General features: G+C 35.1%; 1 protein-coding gene across 3 annotated transcripts in view; it reads right to left on the reverse strand.

The window, feature by feature from the left end:
• The window catches only part of LOC114892337 (cadherin-12), a 990,049-nt gene that overhangs the window by 71,908 nt on the left and 899,320 nt on the right, over window positions 1-18,821 (reverse strand). For all 3 annotated transcript variants that reach the window (XM_029217108.1, XM_029217109.1, XM_029217110.1), the window contains one exon: window positions 7,659-7,826. In XM_029217108.1, the coding sequence (XP_029072941.1) occupies window positions 7,659-7,826 (168 nt within the window). The remainder of the gene's footprint in view (window positions 1-7,658; window positions 7,827-18,821) is intronic.

An 18,821-nucleotide genomic window follows, 5' to 3' on the forward strand; every position in this document is an offset into this window, starting at 1 on the left:
TTTTTTTTTTTTTTTTTTTTTTTTTTTTTTTTTTTTGCGGTACGCGGGCCGCTCACTGCTGTGGCCTCTCCCGTTGCAGAGCACAGGCTCTGGACGTGCAGGCTCAGTGGCCATGGGTCACAGGCCCAGCCACTCTGCAGCATGTGGGATCTTCCTGGACCGGGGCACGAACCCGCATCCCCTGCATCGGCAGGCAGACTCTCAACCACTGCACCACCAGGGAAGCCCCATTTGTATATTTTTTTATGATGGCCATTCTGACCAGTGTGAGATGATATCTCATTGTAGTTTTGATTTGCATTTCTCTAACGATTAATGATGTTGAGAATTCTTTCATGTGTTTGTTGACAATCTGTATATCTTCTTCGGAGAAATGTCTATTTAGGTCTTCTGCCCATTTCTGGATTGGGTTGTTTGTTTTTATAATGTTGAGCTGCATTAGCTGCTTGTGTATTTTGGAGATTAATCCTTTGTCAGTTGCTTCATTTGCAAATATTTTCTCGCATTCTGAGGGTCGTCTTTTCGTCCTGTTTATGGTTTCCTTTGCTGTGCAAAAGCTTTTAAGTTTCATTAGGTCCCATTTGTGTGGCAGGAATTTTTAATTGACTATAATGTGATTTTCAAAGACTGAAATAATAATAAAATAAACTTAAGCATTTTAAGCAAACTAGGGAAATGATATTAACAATCACAGCATATATCCTTTACTCTGGGTAAAAGTGTTTAAAATAGTATTATGATTGTAATTGCCACCTCAAGAAGGTCGCTGGCCATCCAGCTCATAAGCATAATTCTTCTGAGAGTCTGCTAATGGGGCAATGGAGCAACCAGGCTACAATCTTTTATACTTTGCCACATGGGAAACAGAACGAAATAAGTCATCAAAAAGTGTCAGCACTATTTTAAAAGGACTCATATACTCATTAGCAAAGCACAATATGATGTGAATAATGATAATTATAGCAATGAAAAATTATTTAAACATTCTATTACTGCTATTTTTCATTTGCTTACATCTGCCCACATAGAGTCTAGTGAAACTCACTAATCACTTCTCATTGGAGAACTGGGAGTGCAAAGTTTTTCACTGAGCTTGCCTTCAAATTGTATTCATTTCGATCCAGTTTGAGTTCAGCCTTAAAGCATCAGTATCTGACATCCGTAAACTCTTTGGAAAACTTCTAAACAAGACGTACAACTGTATATGAGTGCTTAATATGTTAAAAAAAAATAAACTTTCAAAATACTTAGTTTAAAATGACTACATTTTGTCGGGCTTCCCTGGTGGTGTAGTGGTTGAGAGTCCGCCTGCCGATGCAGGGGACACGGGTTCGTGTCCCGGTCCGAGAGGATCCCACATGCTGCGGAGCGGCTGGGCCCGTGAGCCATGGCCGCTGAGCCTGCGCGTCCGGAGCCTGCGTTCTGCAACGGGAGAGGCCACAACAGTGAGAGGCCCACGTACCGCGAAAAAAAAAAAAAAAGACTACATTTTAATACTCAGTCTCCACCCAAATAGGTGGAATTTTGCATGAATCAAAAAATTCTCATGAGGTACAAAATAATTAACTCATTACCTCTAGTTAACGAATAATGAAAAAGCCTTCTCAGGGAATCAACACTTGCTCCTTCATCACAGATTTTCAAATTGTGCCTGCAGACTATCTATATCACAGTCTACTGGAACACTTATCTATAATTCAGATTTCTGGATTTAAGCTATGTCAACTGAAGCAGAACTTCCCTCGCTGGGACATAGGATCCCAAGGAATTCCTAAGGCAAATACAATTTGAGAACCCCTGGGAGAGCCACTGGTGAATAAGTCCCAGTTTATCGTTTGCATGCCTTATCTTCAGGAAATAGTTGTTTCTTATTTATTTTTATTGAAGTAGACAAAGGCCCATTTGGGAATTAAACTTGAAGTGCTTATTTCCCTTAGTAAAAAGCTAGTTTTATAACGTGTCTTGGCTTATTTTTCAAGAATAGAAATAAGAGTCATCAAATATGACTCATGCTCACATTCTATGTGAGAACTGGAAGATGCCTGAATATAAACGCTTTGTATAATTTTTTAACCCCTAAAATTTATGTTTTCTAATGCTTTTTTTTTTTTTTTTTTTAAAATTAGCGGTACGCGGGCCTCTCACTGTTGTGGCCTCTCCCGTTGCGGAGCACAGGCTCCGGAAGCGCAGGCTCAGCGGCCATGGCTCACGGGCCCAGCCGCTCCGCGGCATGTGGGATCTTCCCGGACCGGGGCACGAACCCGTGTCCCCTGCATCGGCAGGCGGACTCTCAACCACTACGCCACCAGGGAAGCCCGACTTTTAATGCTTTTTAAACATTTCCTCCCAAATGAGGAGTATATCTAATTGTCATATAGCATACATACATACAATATCAAAGATCAACTTATCTAATTTTTTGTCATATTTATATCTTTGGGAGGCACTGACCTAAAAGCCACAGATTAGGTTAAATTATGGGAATTAAACTGTATTAAAGTTGATGCTAAATTGGCACCAGTACTAAGTTTGAGAAACATAAGCAAATATGAATTTATATCATTAACACCTTCATATATTAATTTTTTATTACTATTTAAAACCGACACCCAGTTCCAATTAAGGAAAGCCTTCACTTACATTTGATCTATACAGTTAACTTTGCAGACCAGTTGGTCCACGCCACCTTTCCAATCTCAAATATTTGAGTGAACCTGAAGTAGTCATTCTCATTTTAATACTAGTGGAGCTCACATAAGACCCATTATTTTAGTCATGCCTCTTTCGGTATTCTTTCAGAGTAATTGCCACCATCTTCTCTTTCTCATTCTTTCACCTAAAATAGCACGTTGGAGGCAGTGATAAGAACAGAAATTCCACCTTTGCCTCAGAGGCATCATTTAGAAACATGCTGAGGGTGTTAACAGTTATTTGTACTTGATCTGCAGGTAGGAAGCAGGCCCTTGGCCAGAGTCTCCAGATAAGTTGGAAGGAGAGATTTGTACATAATTCACTCCCTAACAGTCACAGAAAGAGATTGTGAAAAGAACTGAAGTGATTCTCAGCATACACATATTTACATATTCAGACATATCTTGGGCACGCAAAATCCAGGAAAAATTTTCTCCTATGATATTATTTAAATAAATATATAAATCTATATAAAGTTTTGAATTCTCAAATTATATATATATAAATAAATATAAAAATATAAATATGTACAAATATTATATCTAAAAATAAACCTAACACATGAACTTATATCTTTAGTAGTCAATCTCAGTTATCCCCACGACAATCAAACTTTGGACACCTGGCAGAACGTGATGGTACATTTTCTAAGGCTGGATCTGAGTAGCTGTCAAAATTCAATTACTCTTTAATTCTGTATTCGGAATGACTTATTACATGGTTTTACTAAGTAAATTTCAGTATCAAAGCTTATAGTTTTCCAGGTATAAAGATGGTAAATGGTAAACAAAGAGAAACAGACTTTGTGCCCCATCTGGATATAATTGGGTTCATGGTTCTAGGTATAATATTGGATACAATTATATGTTTTAGAAAATAACTATTGTACAAATAATATTTTATTGACTTATAACTGAATCTATTGTCCTATAACTAGAAACAGTCAATATAAACATGTTTGGTGGGCATTTGATGAAAACAGATTTACTTTATTTTGTTTATTTATTTATTAGTTTACTTATTTAGGCCTCACTCTGCAGTTGGTTTGCTGGATCTTCTTAGTTCCCCAACCAGGGATTGAACCTGGGCCACAGCAGTGAAAGCTCGAAGTCCTAACCACTGGAGTGCCAGGGAATTCCCAAAAAACAGACTTACTTTAAAATACTGTTTTACTTATGACTAAGAATTTGTCGTAAAATAAATATTAATGTCTTATTTTCTGCATTTGAATCCATTTACCATACAAACAGTTCTCTTAAATGCTTATTATATTGAAAAAGAAAGGAAAAAGAAGCAAACACTTCTTTACGTTTCCTACAAATTATCCCTTTTTATGTAAAGTATGAGGGCTTTATTTCACCTAAGTTGTTTTCTTATTCATTACAAAACTATTACACAGAAGAGACAAGTGAGAGAAATATTTTGCCTAATGTGAATTAACCACAAAACTTAATCGATTTGATCTCATAATGTATAATTTAGATCAGCTTGTTAGATGGTTTTGTTATTTAAAATTCAAGTAATGGAAACCACCAGCATTTCGCTGTAGCTTATTTTGACAGATGGAAATCCTCTACGAATGTCCTCGATTACCATAGATGGAAGCTATATGAGTATATGTAAAAGATTTTACAAAGAAAATATTTTGTTTTTATATGACTACAGGTAGAGCTCTTTTAACATGCCTGGTATTATTTCTATTTCTGAAACAGTATTCCCTCCTTTGTTTGTGAACAGTTCTGTCTGTAGGACTTTTGGGGCAAAACACAGGCATTAAAGGCAAATTGCCTTTTAAGAGGGAAAGTGATAAAAAGTTCTGAAGTCCCTTCATAAGATTAGGTCTTGGGTTCTCCTACCTAGGAGCTGTGTGATCTTGGACAAGTTACTTAACTTTTATTAATAATATACCCTTGTTCTTTTATTTCTAAAATTGAGAAAATACTATACAGTCATTGTAAAGCTAAATGGGAATATATATGCAAATCATTTTGCATAATGCATGACACACGGTAACTTATTAGTAAATATCATTGTCACCATCATCGAATGAAATTGGCAGGAAATTCTGATGCCTCAGGAACCATCTATTTGGCAACAGTAAAACAGCAAATTATTTACACTTGCATCCTACAAATGGCCATGACATTTAATTTTATTTTCATTTCTAACAGATTTATAGAAGGAAATGGATGGAAATGGGTGCTTAACAATGACACACATGCATACGTACACACACAAAGCCAAAATGAATTGTGATTAGTAAATTTTAAGAAATTATCTTGTGCATTTTTAAGCAATGAAAAAGATGTAGCTCCATGAAGTTCAATTGAAGGAAGATTTTCTTTTCAGCATAACTGCTTAACAGACATGAACAAATATAGCTAGCTGTGGGAAATTCTCTGTTAAGTTATATTATGTATGAAATATTTGTTTTCTTGACTTTTACATTCAAAAGTTATTATTTAAGTTTGTCATTTCATGTCATATTTTCAGTTTAATTGATCCATGTGAGAAATATTCCTGCAGAAAGAGCACTGGCTTCTAAAGAGGTGGCTTTTCTGTTTATAAATGTATTCTGCCTTTTTCCTCTGAAGGATATAAATCAAAATAACAGTACAGTAAAAAGAGCTTGACACAAAGGCATGTAAGATTTCAAGGGGATTAATTTTTTATTCATGAAAAATGTGAAAACTCTCTTCTTTCTCATGATTCAAAAATATCTCTCACCTATTATACTTTCAGGCTATAGTTCGAATACGCATGTAACACAAGAAGAAAATAATTAGATCACAGTGATCTATTTGGTATATTCCTTCTACCCTCTCATTTCTGTTTATGATGACAATTCAGCCTATGTCATGTGACTTTTTTGCAGACGTGTCTAAAAAATATTGTTTCAGAGTGGCAGGTAAAAGAAAAGAATATCTTTTCATTTTCATATGTTAAATTAGAAGAAATTTGAACTTTAGTATCAAAAAAAAGCCTTTGTTAGCTTTGCTGATATTGGGCAAGTTAATCTAAGTCTCAGTTTTCTTAAGAGTAAAATGTGGAAAATAAAGATCTCAGAGTGTTTCTGAGGAAAGGAAATACAAAAGTGATAAAGTTCCTGACACAGCATGAAAATGCTCTAAAAGTTCAAATGCCCTTAACCCCATAATCTTTCCTAGTGGGTCTCAGCTAGTTACGCTTAGATCTACATATTCAACTTCGAGTAAATTCCAAAGAAGCCTGATGCTTTGTACAGATTCTTTTCACTAGATAAGATCTGGAATTGATCTTCCTGTCTCCCTGGGAACTGAGCATGCCATCTTGGTTCCCTAACCATACTCTAGTTTCTCTCCCATTAAGATATTTTCATTTCTTTGTTGCACTCCAGCCTATTTGTCTGGATGGCTGTTCAAACTTTTGCAAATTACCCTTCATCCGTACCCAGAAGTTGTTTCCTTCCACTGGTTGAGTTTTACACTCTTCATCTGAAAAACCTCACTATGATCCTTGTGAATAAGAATAGTGACCCGACCTAGGAAGATCTCTGCTATTTCTTATACTCTAAACTGAACATACTTTTTATGCACAAATCCAAAACAGAATCCAAATGTACAATGTCACCTTTTATGTAAAAGTAGAACAATCTTTCAAACTAGTCTCCTCCATTAGCTATTACAGATTGCCACAAATAAGCAGTAAAATTGTTAAAAATCAGTCTTTTTGAGGTGGGAACATGTTCTTTTTTAATGCCATATTCTAGAGAATCAAATGCATTATTTCTTTCTCCTTTGAAATATTTATTTATATTTTTTTGGTTTCCCTGAATAGAAAGCAAGGAAAGTGTTTCTCTAGGACTCTGTGTTATTAGTCATAACCTATTATTTACTAGCCATTTGTCATATACATCCCAGTTGCTAAAGTATAATGATTTCTAATTGCCACTTTTATAACATTTGTTCAGTGCACTGACTTTCTGATCACTAAGTAAGTGTATTTCCATAAGAAAATATAGGTTGATCATTTTAAGACAAAAATGACAAAGTAGTAAATTATGTAAAACCACACAGCTAGAGGAATAAAATATCCATTTAGTTAAATATTCTCATTGTTATATACTTTAGTAGATAAACTCAAACTCTCCTGGAGTTAGAAGAAGAAAATGATTTGCCTTGTTTTGGTTTTTAAAACTGTTCATGCAAATAAGTGTCTAGTGACTTTATCAAATTACTTATATAAGCAATGGAAGAAACAGTTCCTGTATTCTAAATCCTAGGAACACTGAACTATAATCCTTGAAAATGTACCAGAAATCGAACAGGTACTTACTGGTGTTAAATATAATACTGCAAAAGAAAACTGGATGTAACACAAGTGAGAAGTATTCATTTTCAATAAGAAATATAGAGTTACAGAGAAGATATAGGTGTGAATTATTCTATTATCATAGAAAGTGTAGCAATTTTCACCTATTGCAAAACTAAAATAAAATACAACTAAAGTAGAGAAATAGCATCACTGCAATGTCATCTGATATCTCCAGGGAAGTATACAGAAATGATTCAATACATAAAATTGATAAAGTGAAGGCAGAAAATTTTATGCTAATTATATGATATAACAAATAGTACAGTGGCATATATGTCATAAATCTTAAATTACATTGTACTTTTCATATTTATATTACTTTTTCAACTAGTAAGAAATTAGACAAGATCCCAACCTATTGTGAATATTTTACTTTTATAAGAATTGATAACATGATTCATACAATTATTGACTCATTTATTTTTTTTCTATTAAAATCACACTACGCATGATTCTAATGGAAAAATGTAATTCTGAGGACAGTTAATTTTTAGCTTCTGCTTCCTAAAGACAAAAAGTGTCTGGAAAATTATTACAATTCCTGTAAAATTCAATGAAATGCAAGACATTTTTTAAAAAGCTGTACTGATTTCGACTTAACAGGAAAAACATACTTTTTGGGAATCGAGGTGGGTTGTCATTGACATCTGTTAGGGTGATGTTGACTATTGTCGTTCCAGCTAACCCTCCCAGTTGTCCGCCCATATCCTTGGCTTGGATGAGGACTTGGTATTGTTCTTTGACTTCCCTGTCCATGTTTGGCAAAGCTGTTCTAATAACACCTTAAGAGGGGAAAAAAATAAAAGATAAATATCACACACGGTGAGTTTTCCAAAATAAAATAGTCCACAACAAGAAAGTGATTCTATCTAGGTTCATTAGCAGAAAAACATGCTAACAAAAATTCTGTGTATTAAAAAGTGAAACACCCAAAACATCCAATGGTTAGGATATAATTAAATATATTGTGGTAATAGCCGTATAGTGAAATGCTGTGCAGCATTGTGGAATATGGTTAAGGAACAATGTATTGGCTCTAAAAGATGGTCGTCATTCACTAAGTCAACCAAGTTAGACATAATTTATACAGAATGCTCCTACCTTTAAAAAAGAATTAAATTGTTAGACAATATATATTTTAGATATATAGTAAAAAAATTAAGTGATTACACTGAAGGTGAGATTTCTAAAGAATAACATCTTCTTCTTCATTCTTATCTATTTTTTGGGATACATATATATTACTTTGCTTCTTTGAACACTTGAATGTCTCCTTTGTGTATTTTATTTTGTCTTTCAGGATTCCTCTTACTTATATTAGCCACAGGTTTTTGTACTTAGATCTTATTAAGCTTTGCCATTGCAGGGATTTTGTCTCTCTTGTCACCAAGTTACTATACTACAACCTCTAATGGAGTGCTTGTCATTTAGAAAAATCTCAATAAGAATGATTGACCATCTGACTAGTGGAATGACTGGCGAATTGAAGGAAGGAATCTATAAATTATTTATTTATTCATTTACTTTTGTTGTGGACCTTTTTTTGCGGTACGCAGGCCTCTCACTGTTGTGGCCTCTCCCGTTGCGGAGCACAGGCTCGAGACGCGCAGGCTCAGCAGCCATGGATCACGGGCCCAGCCGTTCCGCGGCATGTGGGACCTTCCCGGACTGGGGCACGAACCCGTGTCCCGTGCATTGGCAGGTGGACTCTCAACCACTGCGCCACTAGGGAAGCCCTTGATGTGGACCATTTTTAAAGTCTTTATTGAATTTGTTACAATATTGCTTCTGTTTTATCTTTTGGTGTTTTGGCCATGAGGCATGTGGCATCTTAGCTCCCCAACCAGGGATTGAACACGCACCCCTTGCATTGGAAGGCGAAGTCTTAACCACTGGACCTCCAGGGAAGTCCCTATAAATAATTTATAATCATGAATCATGATATATATGCATATTTACACAGCCTACTCATTTCCTGTTCTTGGGTTTGAGTGCAGAACTAATTTATATTTATGTCTGTATTTATATTTATATTTATTCATAGTGTAACAACTAAAACCTTCTGGATTTATTGCAGGTAAATTGTGAATAAATTTTATAACAAATTCCAATCTATACCTAATGATTTTAGGGAGAGATTGCAGGAAATTTGTCTTAAACCCATGTGTCTTTGATATTATTTCTTAAATAATAAGGCATATATGAATAACAAATTTAATATCAATTGTCAACACAAAATATAGAATCCTAAGCACAAACTGAATATACATCCTTATTTTATCTATACTTACCTAATGCTGTTCTTTTGCTAATTCAGACTTAACTACAATCTGAAATTTCTTTGGCCCTTGGCAGGAAATTGTTGCAAAAAACGCAAGTTCCATTTTTTGCTCCTGCAGTTTTACTCATACACTGCTACTGACACCCTTTTACTTCAATCTGTTTGTCCTTTCTTCAGCTTGGATTTCTGATGTTTCATTTCCAAGTGTCTTAACTAAGATTCCTCATCTCTGCATCTCAGTGGCCTGGTCCTACATGCCTTAAGCTACATGACTTCTGCCTGCCTTATAATATTTGTATTTTCTAGATAAATGCCTGGGTTGAATTCATACTCATAACGTATTTTCCTGTTGTTGACCAGATTTATCTTTACTCAGTTCATTTCCAGTAAGTATATATGTATATTTCTTACTCTACTCAATTTCTGGTATGAAAATTTTCAATATAATTTACAAATATGTTTGATATATAAATTTTATGATATATGTATGCACATGTAAAACATTGATTCTATGAAAAAGAGAGCAAATAAACATTATCAGACTTATTTAAGACTAGAGTTTTTTTCTGATGATTTGATGTAATTGTCATGAATACCCCTAACTGCCCTGCACTCCTCCATTTTGTGTCTGATAGGTGATCTAGCCGCCGCATCCAGCCATCCTTTTAGTTTAATGCTGCTTTTGGGAGACTGTATGTTAGAATTTAGAGAGGAAAGGGTTGTGTATGTAGTTTCAAAGGAAATCTCCTCTGATAACCATGATGTGCTTCCCCTTCCCACCACCATTTTCATTAGGAGCCACTGTCCCAGAGAAATAACATACAGCATTTCTAGAATTTTTTTAGAGTTGAATCTGGGGAATCAGGCAGACAACAAAATTCATTTTGAGTAGAGAATCCTTAAATACTGTGGCCTATTGAAAAAGCCGGGGGCGGGGTGGGGCGGGGAATCTCCTATTCAAAAAGTTACTCTTCTTATGGCCACTGGTTGTTTCTATACTTCCTAACATTTAAAACCAAACAAATGAAAATGAATTGCCTGGTCTTGAGCAAGGAGGAAACTTGAAACGACTGGACTAAAGTGCTTCCATAGCAAAATGCAACCAGCCGAAGGAAATGCTACATTCTGTCACTTCAGATCTTAGATCTAGGTTCAAGTATCCATCTCTGTTTTTCAGTATTTGTATATAAAGTACAGCAACAACCTTGTATGATAATAGTTTAAGATTAAAAAGAAAAAACATGCATTTTATAAAACAGTATAAATACTCCACAGGTACTCCACAGTAGTGATACCACAAACTTTAATTAATTTGAAATAATTATGAAATAAATCCTATTTTTTGGAAAAAAAAAGAGTAGATAAGCAAGTTTACATTGAATACTGGTATGGTCTTGTAACTGATGAACTTTCAAACATATGCAAGATAATTAGAGCAAAATTAAGAATGAGAAAAATAGATTTTATTTCTGCCAATATGAATGGAAATATATGGTTGAGAGAGTTATAACCTTAAATTAAGGTTATAAAACCTTATAGCACCAAAGGATACTAATCTGCCAGGGGATATATTCTCCCTTTGCAATCACCTTGGTGTTATAGGCAAGTCCCTTAGTTTTGGTGGATCTCAGCTTATTTTGTAAAAATGGGTTAGATATGCTGATGAAAACTTTTTGAGATGAAAATAATGCAATACTATATATGAAAAATCATGAAATATTACATGTGATAATCAAGGATTTGGTTTTATCTGAGTTTTTTCTTGAATTGAGTGCTGAACTGCAGGATTGAAACATGGGATAGTAGATTCAGTCAACACTTGTACTAAAATATATGTTTCATTCAGGCACTGTTCCTAGGTTTAAGGGTGTAATGGCTTCCATCTGCCCCTCCAGTTCCACTATATATACTTTTCTAGACTTCTCTCTGCTCTCTGGTTTCTGGCTACCCTGGGCCAATTGACAGGAGATTAGATGATAGAAGGAGAATGAGTTTGGGTTTTTCTTTCCATGGATCCCCCACATTCCATTCCACACTCTCTCGTGCCATGGTCTCTGCCTGTGACTCTAGAACACCCTCATTCCTTCAACCCCAGTGTGGTAACTGCATCCACTTCTTATTTCTTCTCCAGATTCGGCCTTATCCCTTATGGTTTCCCTACAATCTGCTTGCACTTTAGTAAAGAGTCCTTTTATTAAACTAATCTCAAATTGCCCAACTGGGTATCATCTGTTGTCATCTGGGAAAATAATTGATAGAGTCTCTGTATAAGGTTCCTTCATGGAATGTACATTTAATGGGTATGTATTATGTATTCCTATAAAGTGGTGAGGAGGTCATAAAGAAGCTTTTAAATGATTAAGCTAATTTCAGATGGTGATTGGTGTTATGAGGAAAATGAAAGAAAGTCCTCTTGAAGGTAGTATCAGAAATGTCCCCTCTGAGGAAAGACTGCAATCCCAGAGAAGTGGAAGAGGCTGACTTAGAAAGAACCCACGGAGGAGTATCCCAGGGACGAAAAGGAGGAGAGCACTACTTCTTCAAAGCATACAAGAATAGAACTTGGGGCTTCCCTGGTGGCACAGTGGTTGAGAGTCCGCCTGCCGATGCAGGGGACACGGGTTCGTGCCCCAGTCCAGGAAGATCCCACATGCCGTGGAGCGGCTGGGCCCGTGAGCCATGGCCGCTGAGCCTGCACGTCCGGAGCCTGTGCTCCTCAACGGCAGAGACCACAACAGTGAGAGGCCCGCGTACCGCAAAAAAAAAAAAAATAATAATAAGAATAGAACTTGGAGGTTGATGTGGCTGCAACATACCACTGTTGGGAGGGATGGTATAAAATAAGATCACAGAGTGGGAGAGAAGTGAGATAGTGGTTTTCAAAGATAAATAAACTCTCTGGGAAGGCATCTTGAAAATCAACAAGTAAGACTACATCAAACTAAAAAGCTTCTGCATAGCAAAAGGAATAATAGACAAAAATGAAAAGGCAACCTATGGAATGGGATAAACTATTTGCAAATCAGATATCTGATAAGGAGTTAATATCCATACCATAAAGAACTCATGCAACTCAATAACAAACAAAAAAAATCTTACTTAAAAATGGGCAGAGAAACCAAATAGAAATTTTTCCAGAGAAGTCATACAAATGGCCAGTGGTTACATGAAAATGTGCTTGATATCAATAATCGTCAGGGAAATGTACATACATCAAAATTACAATGAGATACTTATCACCTCATGATTCTTAGTATGGCTGTTATCAATAAGTCAAGAGCAAGAGATAAAAAGTGTTGGCAAGGATGTGGAGCAAAGAGAACCCCTGTGCACTGTTAGTAGGGATGTCAATTGGTACAGCCACTATGGAAAATAGTATGGAGGTTCCTTAAAAAAAAGTAAAAAATAGAGCTACCATATGATCCAGCAATTCCACTTCTGAGTATGTATCAAAAGAAAGTGAAAACAAGATCTTGAAGAGATACCTGTGCTCCATGTTCATTGCAGCATTATTCACAGTAGCCAAGATATGAAAACAACAGAAATGTCCATCAACAGATGATTGGATAAAGAAGGTGTGATATAATGGAATATAATTCAATAATTCAGACGTGAGAATGAAAAAAAAAATCCTGCCATTTGCAACAACATAGATGAAACTTGAGGACATTATGTTAAATGAAATAAGTCAGACAGAGAAAGACAAAAAGTCTATGATATCATTTATATGTAGACTCTAAAACAGCTGAACTTATAGAAACAGAGTAGGTTGGTGGCTACCAGGGGCTGTGGGGTGGGGGAAATGGGGAGATCCTGGTCAAAAGACACAAACTTGCAGTTATAAGGTGGATAGGTTATAAGGATAGAATGTATATCATGGTGATTACAGTTAATATTACTGTATTATATACTGGAAAGTTGCTAAGAGAGTAGATCTTAAAAGTTCTTAGCCTGGAAAGGAAATGGTAATTATGTGACCTGATGGAGGTGTGGCTAACACTATGATGGTGATCATTTTGCAATATATAAGTGTATCAAATCAACACATTGTATACCACTTACTTACACAGCACTATATGCCAATTATATCTCAATAAAGCTTGAAAAATGCTAATTATTAATTTGAGACTATTCAGATAGATTAGGTGGATGGATGGATGGATAGATAGATAGATACAGATAGGACGAGATAGATACAGATAGGAAGAGATAGATACAGAAATGTAGAATGAACAATGGATGAATGGCTGCATTCTCCATTCACTGAGGATTAGAGTCCAGAGGAGACCTAGACCACTAGTCTGTTCTCTGAAGAGCAGTCTCTGTGGTTAGGTCTGAGCATGAAGCAGTCACAGAGCCCCTCCAATCAGAAATCCTCAGAGATTGTCCAGGTCGCTCAGATTACAGACCTCACATAATCTCCATCTTCCCACTCCCTGATCTTAACTCTCTGATATTATCTTCCACAACTCCCTCCTTTGTTCACTAGAGCTTTGTACCCTCTCTTCCCTCTGCTGGAAATGTTCTTTCCAAGACGTAACCATAAACAGCTGCTCTACTTCTTTCATATCTGTCATCAAAGTCATCTTCATAGGACTGTATTTGTCATTCCAACTAAAATTCTATACTGAATTAGTTTCCTACTGCTTCTGTAATAGATTTTTTTAAAAGCTAGTACATTCTTAAGCTTTATTAAAAATATGGTGTTCATGACTACACAGATAAGGTGTATAATTTTTTGAAAACTGTTGCCAATAATGTATTTTGAGGACAAGAAGAGTTATCAGGTTATCTTAGGTAGGAAGAAAATTTAAAGACAGTATGGTCCGACTTTGCACCATAACATGCCTTAACTATTCTTTAAGATTTAGAAGTCACTTCCCCAAAAGTTCTTTTCTTAGGAGTTTCCCCGCTCTCGTGAGTCTATATCTAGTGCCCAGTAGTCACACTACGTATCATAGAATGGTATCCTAGAAAACCCAAATGTAATCTTCTGAGGACCTGATGTCCTCCCCCGAGTAGATGGGGATCTATTTGAGGATCGGCCTGATGCATCTCAGTATCCTGGCAGCACAGGACCTGCCAGATCATTGGTTATAAATAAATGTGCATCAATTTACCCAAATCCAGGAAATCCATACCCAAATCCAGCACCACTGGCTTATCGCTCATTACCTGCTTTAAATCTTCCAGTAATATGAAGCTCACAGTCTCATGAGGTGCCTGTCCCTCTTATTTATGGACAATCATCAACATCTTTTTTTCTTAATGAAACCAAAATTCTTTCTTCCTGTAATTCATGCCATTGATAGCCCTCTGGAGCAGCAGAGAATACAGCTAGCTCCTCTTCTACATGAGAGCTCTACAACTTCCGAAAGGCATGTATCACATCCGCCTGGAGTATTTTCCTTTCAAGACCAAACAGTCTTAGTTCCATCTGCAGATGTGTGCATTCCGTGGTTTCTAAAATAAGGCAAGTGGAGTTCACACAGAGTTCTCGTGAAGTGTGACAAGGCAGAATACAAGGGAACCATTGTCTGCAGTACATTTTTAGTCATGTAATTTTACTGCATATATGTAAAATATTACAAAAGCGATAATGGCACGTGTTGTTTAATCTTAATAATTGTCTATTTCCTATTTCACTCTTGAAGAAAAAAAGAGCTTCTGTCGTTATCTCACCAGCACTGACTCTAAATGCTGTAAGACTTTTCTCTGAATTAAAGTCAAGGGCATGCTCAGGCCATAAAACATTGTAAATATGTACATAGTAGTTTATATAAAGAATTAGCCCAAAATATGAAGTCTGACCCATGCTTGAATTTCACTATGGGGCTTTAAAACACTAACACATTTTTTTTTTTAAAGACTGAAAAGAATAAATATCAGTCGGGGGGGTGATGTTTTATTTGGGAAGTAAGCTTGAAGATAATCATCTCTAATCAAAAGGTGATAATCGAACTAAAAATCTTGAGAAAGTGTCAGTTCTCTCAGCACTTCATCAGATTTCCCAAACAGAAACTAGGACAGAATCATAAAGCGTGAAGTATCAGGATAGTGGATAAAAGAAAAAAAGAAAATAACTCATGCATGAAATCCCATTCTCATTCAATTGTTTTCATATGAATCCTAAAAATGCACATGTAAATACATAACATAAAGACTTATAAATATGCACTTTTGACAGTGCACATAAACAAAAAGGCACTGATGAAAAAGTTCTGGAGATGGATGGTGGTGATGGTTACACAATGTGAATGTACACAATGTCCCTGAATAGCACACTTAAGATGGTTAAAATAGCAAAATATATATTTTACCATGACAGAGCAATTTAAAGTTTATAGATTTTTTAAAATGTTGAGATAAAATAGTATTATCAATATAATGCTTTCTCAGGTGGAGCTCAGATTATTTAGAAAAAGCAACATATCATCACCACATGATACACCAAATAGCAATATCTAGTTATCCAACTCAGACTAGATTTTGAAATCGTTTAGGGAAAAATTCAAATACTTTAAAAGAATTTTAAATGTGAATTAAGTCATGACATCAATCAAGTTTATAATAAAATCAAGTTTATAATAATGTTTGTTTTCCTAAATGAAATAATTCTATTATCAATGCTCTGGAAATATTTAGCATTTCAATTTCATGCATCAAATAAAATACTACAATACCTCTTTAACATTTTATAGATTATGTGTTTTTCTAATGTATCATAAATATTAAGTGTAAAATATATATAATAATATAATATGCCAATTTGACAAATATTTTAGTGTTTTATAAACATTAAGTATAATAAGGATCAATGTTATTTAATGTTTTATAAATGTATCTACATTTCTGTTTTTTTAAAATATTTAATAATCATTGAGGCATATACATGAATGCATGCAAATTTTAAGTTACAGTAAACATTCTCTTAGGTAAGCCAAATAATTGCCAAATTAACCAATTTTAAACTCAATTCGGGGCTTATTTCATAGAATGCATCAATTTATATTATTTATAAATAAACCTGCCATATTTATACCTTGGATAGAGGTGCTAGGAATGCTTGTCAAACAGCAATGTCAATGAAAACCTTTAAAAAAAGTTCTCATTCCAAACGAATACTAAATAGTTATATTTATCTCTTCATAAATACTTAGTCACCAGAAGTTTTGATAAGACTCTTCCTTTAGAAATTATTTTAAACTGGTTTCTATACTCAAATGTGGAAAATTTTAGGTAATATTAGTTTTTCATGCATTTTATTTAATAATAGCAAAAGGAATCATAAAAGGAAGCTATATGGGGGCTATTTCTGAGAAATTGCAATTATCCTTGAGTTTTGATTTATTTTTACCTACCACAAGGTGATAAATTTGACAAAAAGTCTTCTTAATGGTTTCTGTGCATGAAGATCTAGTTATCATTCTATTAATGAAGTGCCTCACCATCCACTCTTTTCCTGTCTAGTGGTCTGAGGCATTGTTAGTATCAAGACTTCTGTCTCCAGTGAAAATTAATGCTTAAAAAATTCTATTCCATAGTTCATGCCAGAATTGTTTCACCTTCAGTTCTAAATAATAAGCATGATATAAAAATATAAATACACAATTAGAAAAGGCATATTATAAATATATATACTGTTCTGTAAAATGATACTTTCTGAAGGCATTAGAATTTATCTAAAGTTGATATTGAACAAGTAAAGTCAAGGGGAGGGCAAGTAAACCCTTCATGTAATTGTTGTCTGTCCAGTATTAATTTGACCAAAGCAATTATATTCTCTACCCATGCTATGCTTCGATTCACCTTTGTGTGATTTTTATCTTGCTTTTTTAGTTAGGTATGGTCTCCGTCTATAGTTACTTTTCCAATATTAAATCTTTGATCCTGCTTCTGCCACATTTATTCTGAGTATATAAACTCATCTACTCTATATAATTAATCACTGAAACTCAGTAAGCGTACCTAATACTAAAAACCTCCCTCCTCACCAATCTCTAGACACCTTCCTTTCTTTTTCTCCCATCCTTTCTGTCTGTGAGAAGTGCTTCTCAGAGGCTGAAGTGATCTAGGAGACAGATATTGTCCTTACTTCTATTTCTGTTAGATTCCCAGTTATGGTAAATTTGGAAAATGTAACTGTATAAGAAAAAAAAACCCATAATGTTCCCATTTGATAAAAGGATGTATAGTATCTTAGATAATCTCATTATTTGTCTATACATTTGGCCTATTGCACAAACCTTCCTAATTCCTCTGGAGCTTTGTACCATCATAAACTTCATTGAAAACTTCCCCAAACTTTCTTATCAACAATTTTCCCTTTTTTCCACAAATATATGATTTTCCCAAAGCTAAACAACAATAGCCACCACAAAGCTTCCTCAATACCTATATTGCCAAACATTTTCTTCTCCTGTCTTCACTGCCTACTTCTGGAAAATAACTTACATTTTAGGTGTAATCTCCCCATTACACACTCACTCTTAACATTTGACCCCCTGGCTTTTGATCTCTGATCCTACTTCCAAACCAAAAGAGCTTCTTTGTCCTGAACCTTTCTGTATTTTCTTCAGCACTGAAGTTCCCTTCTTAAAGGACTAATGTTGTCCTTACTACAATCTATTGCTTTTCAAGTTTACAAAAGTGAGCAGCTCCCAGCCTTGTTCTGTTCATTTTTGATGGTTTCTGGCCCCCTGTTGCCTTGATGAAAAGGGTGAGAAGTGAGGACCGACAGAATGGCAGGTTTAGTTGACAGAAAATTTGCTGGTTCTTTATTTTCACTTAATTGACCTTATGTTTCCAAGCAACATCCATCCATGGTTAATTATTAACTAACCTATATCTAATTGGTATTCCAGTTCCCACATACTTCTGAGGAAGTATAAATTTTGAAATGTTTAACCCATTTGCATGTATAGTGTTGGAAACGAATACCCTTCAAATCAATGTAGCTCTTTAAAGATCTATTTACAAATTTTAAAAGTAACTTATTAGTCCAGTATGTTAACAGTTTATTCCATTACTTTAAACTGATGTGATAAACAGTGTTGAATTTAATATGCAACATGTTACGTATTATATAAGAGTTGATAAAACAACTGTCGTTATGGAGTTTCTGCTTTAACTGTGACACTGAGCTTTGATAACTGGTCAGCATGACTGGAGCTCCTTAAAAACTATCTTCACTCAAAAACAGATTCTCTGGAAACAGGGGGAACTCGTTTCATTTTAAAGGGAATACAAAATCGTCCTGCATGTTTTCCTGCCCTTTCTGTACTTTCCATAGATTCCATAGATTTGAAAACTGGAATTTCAATGGTTTGACTTAAAAATGAGACTGGCTTCAAAAATATAGACCGGAAGAATTAGTGATCTTGGGGTTTCAAGCTTGTCAGCCCTCTTCTTTCCCCTACTAGAAGCATAAGTCTATATTTTTCCAAAGTCACCATCCATAACGCCATCTATAAAGATAGCAATAGAAACTCCATAA

This window comes from Monodon monoceros, unplaced genomic scaffold, assembly GCF_005190385.1.
Source record: "Monodon monoceros isolate NGI ecotype Baffin Bay Population unplaced genomic scaffold, NGI_Narwhal_1 Super_Scaffold_12, whole genome shotgun sequence".
Taxonomy (NCBI): Eukaryota; Metazoa; Chordata; class Mammalia; order Artiodactyla; family Monodontidae; genus Monodon; species Monodon monoceros.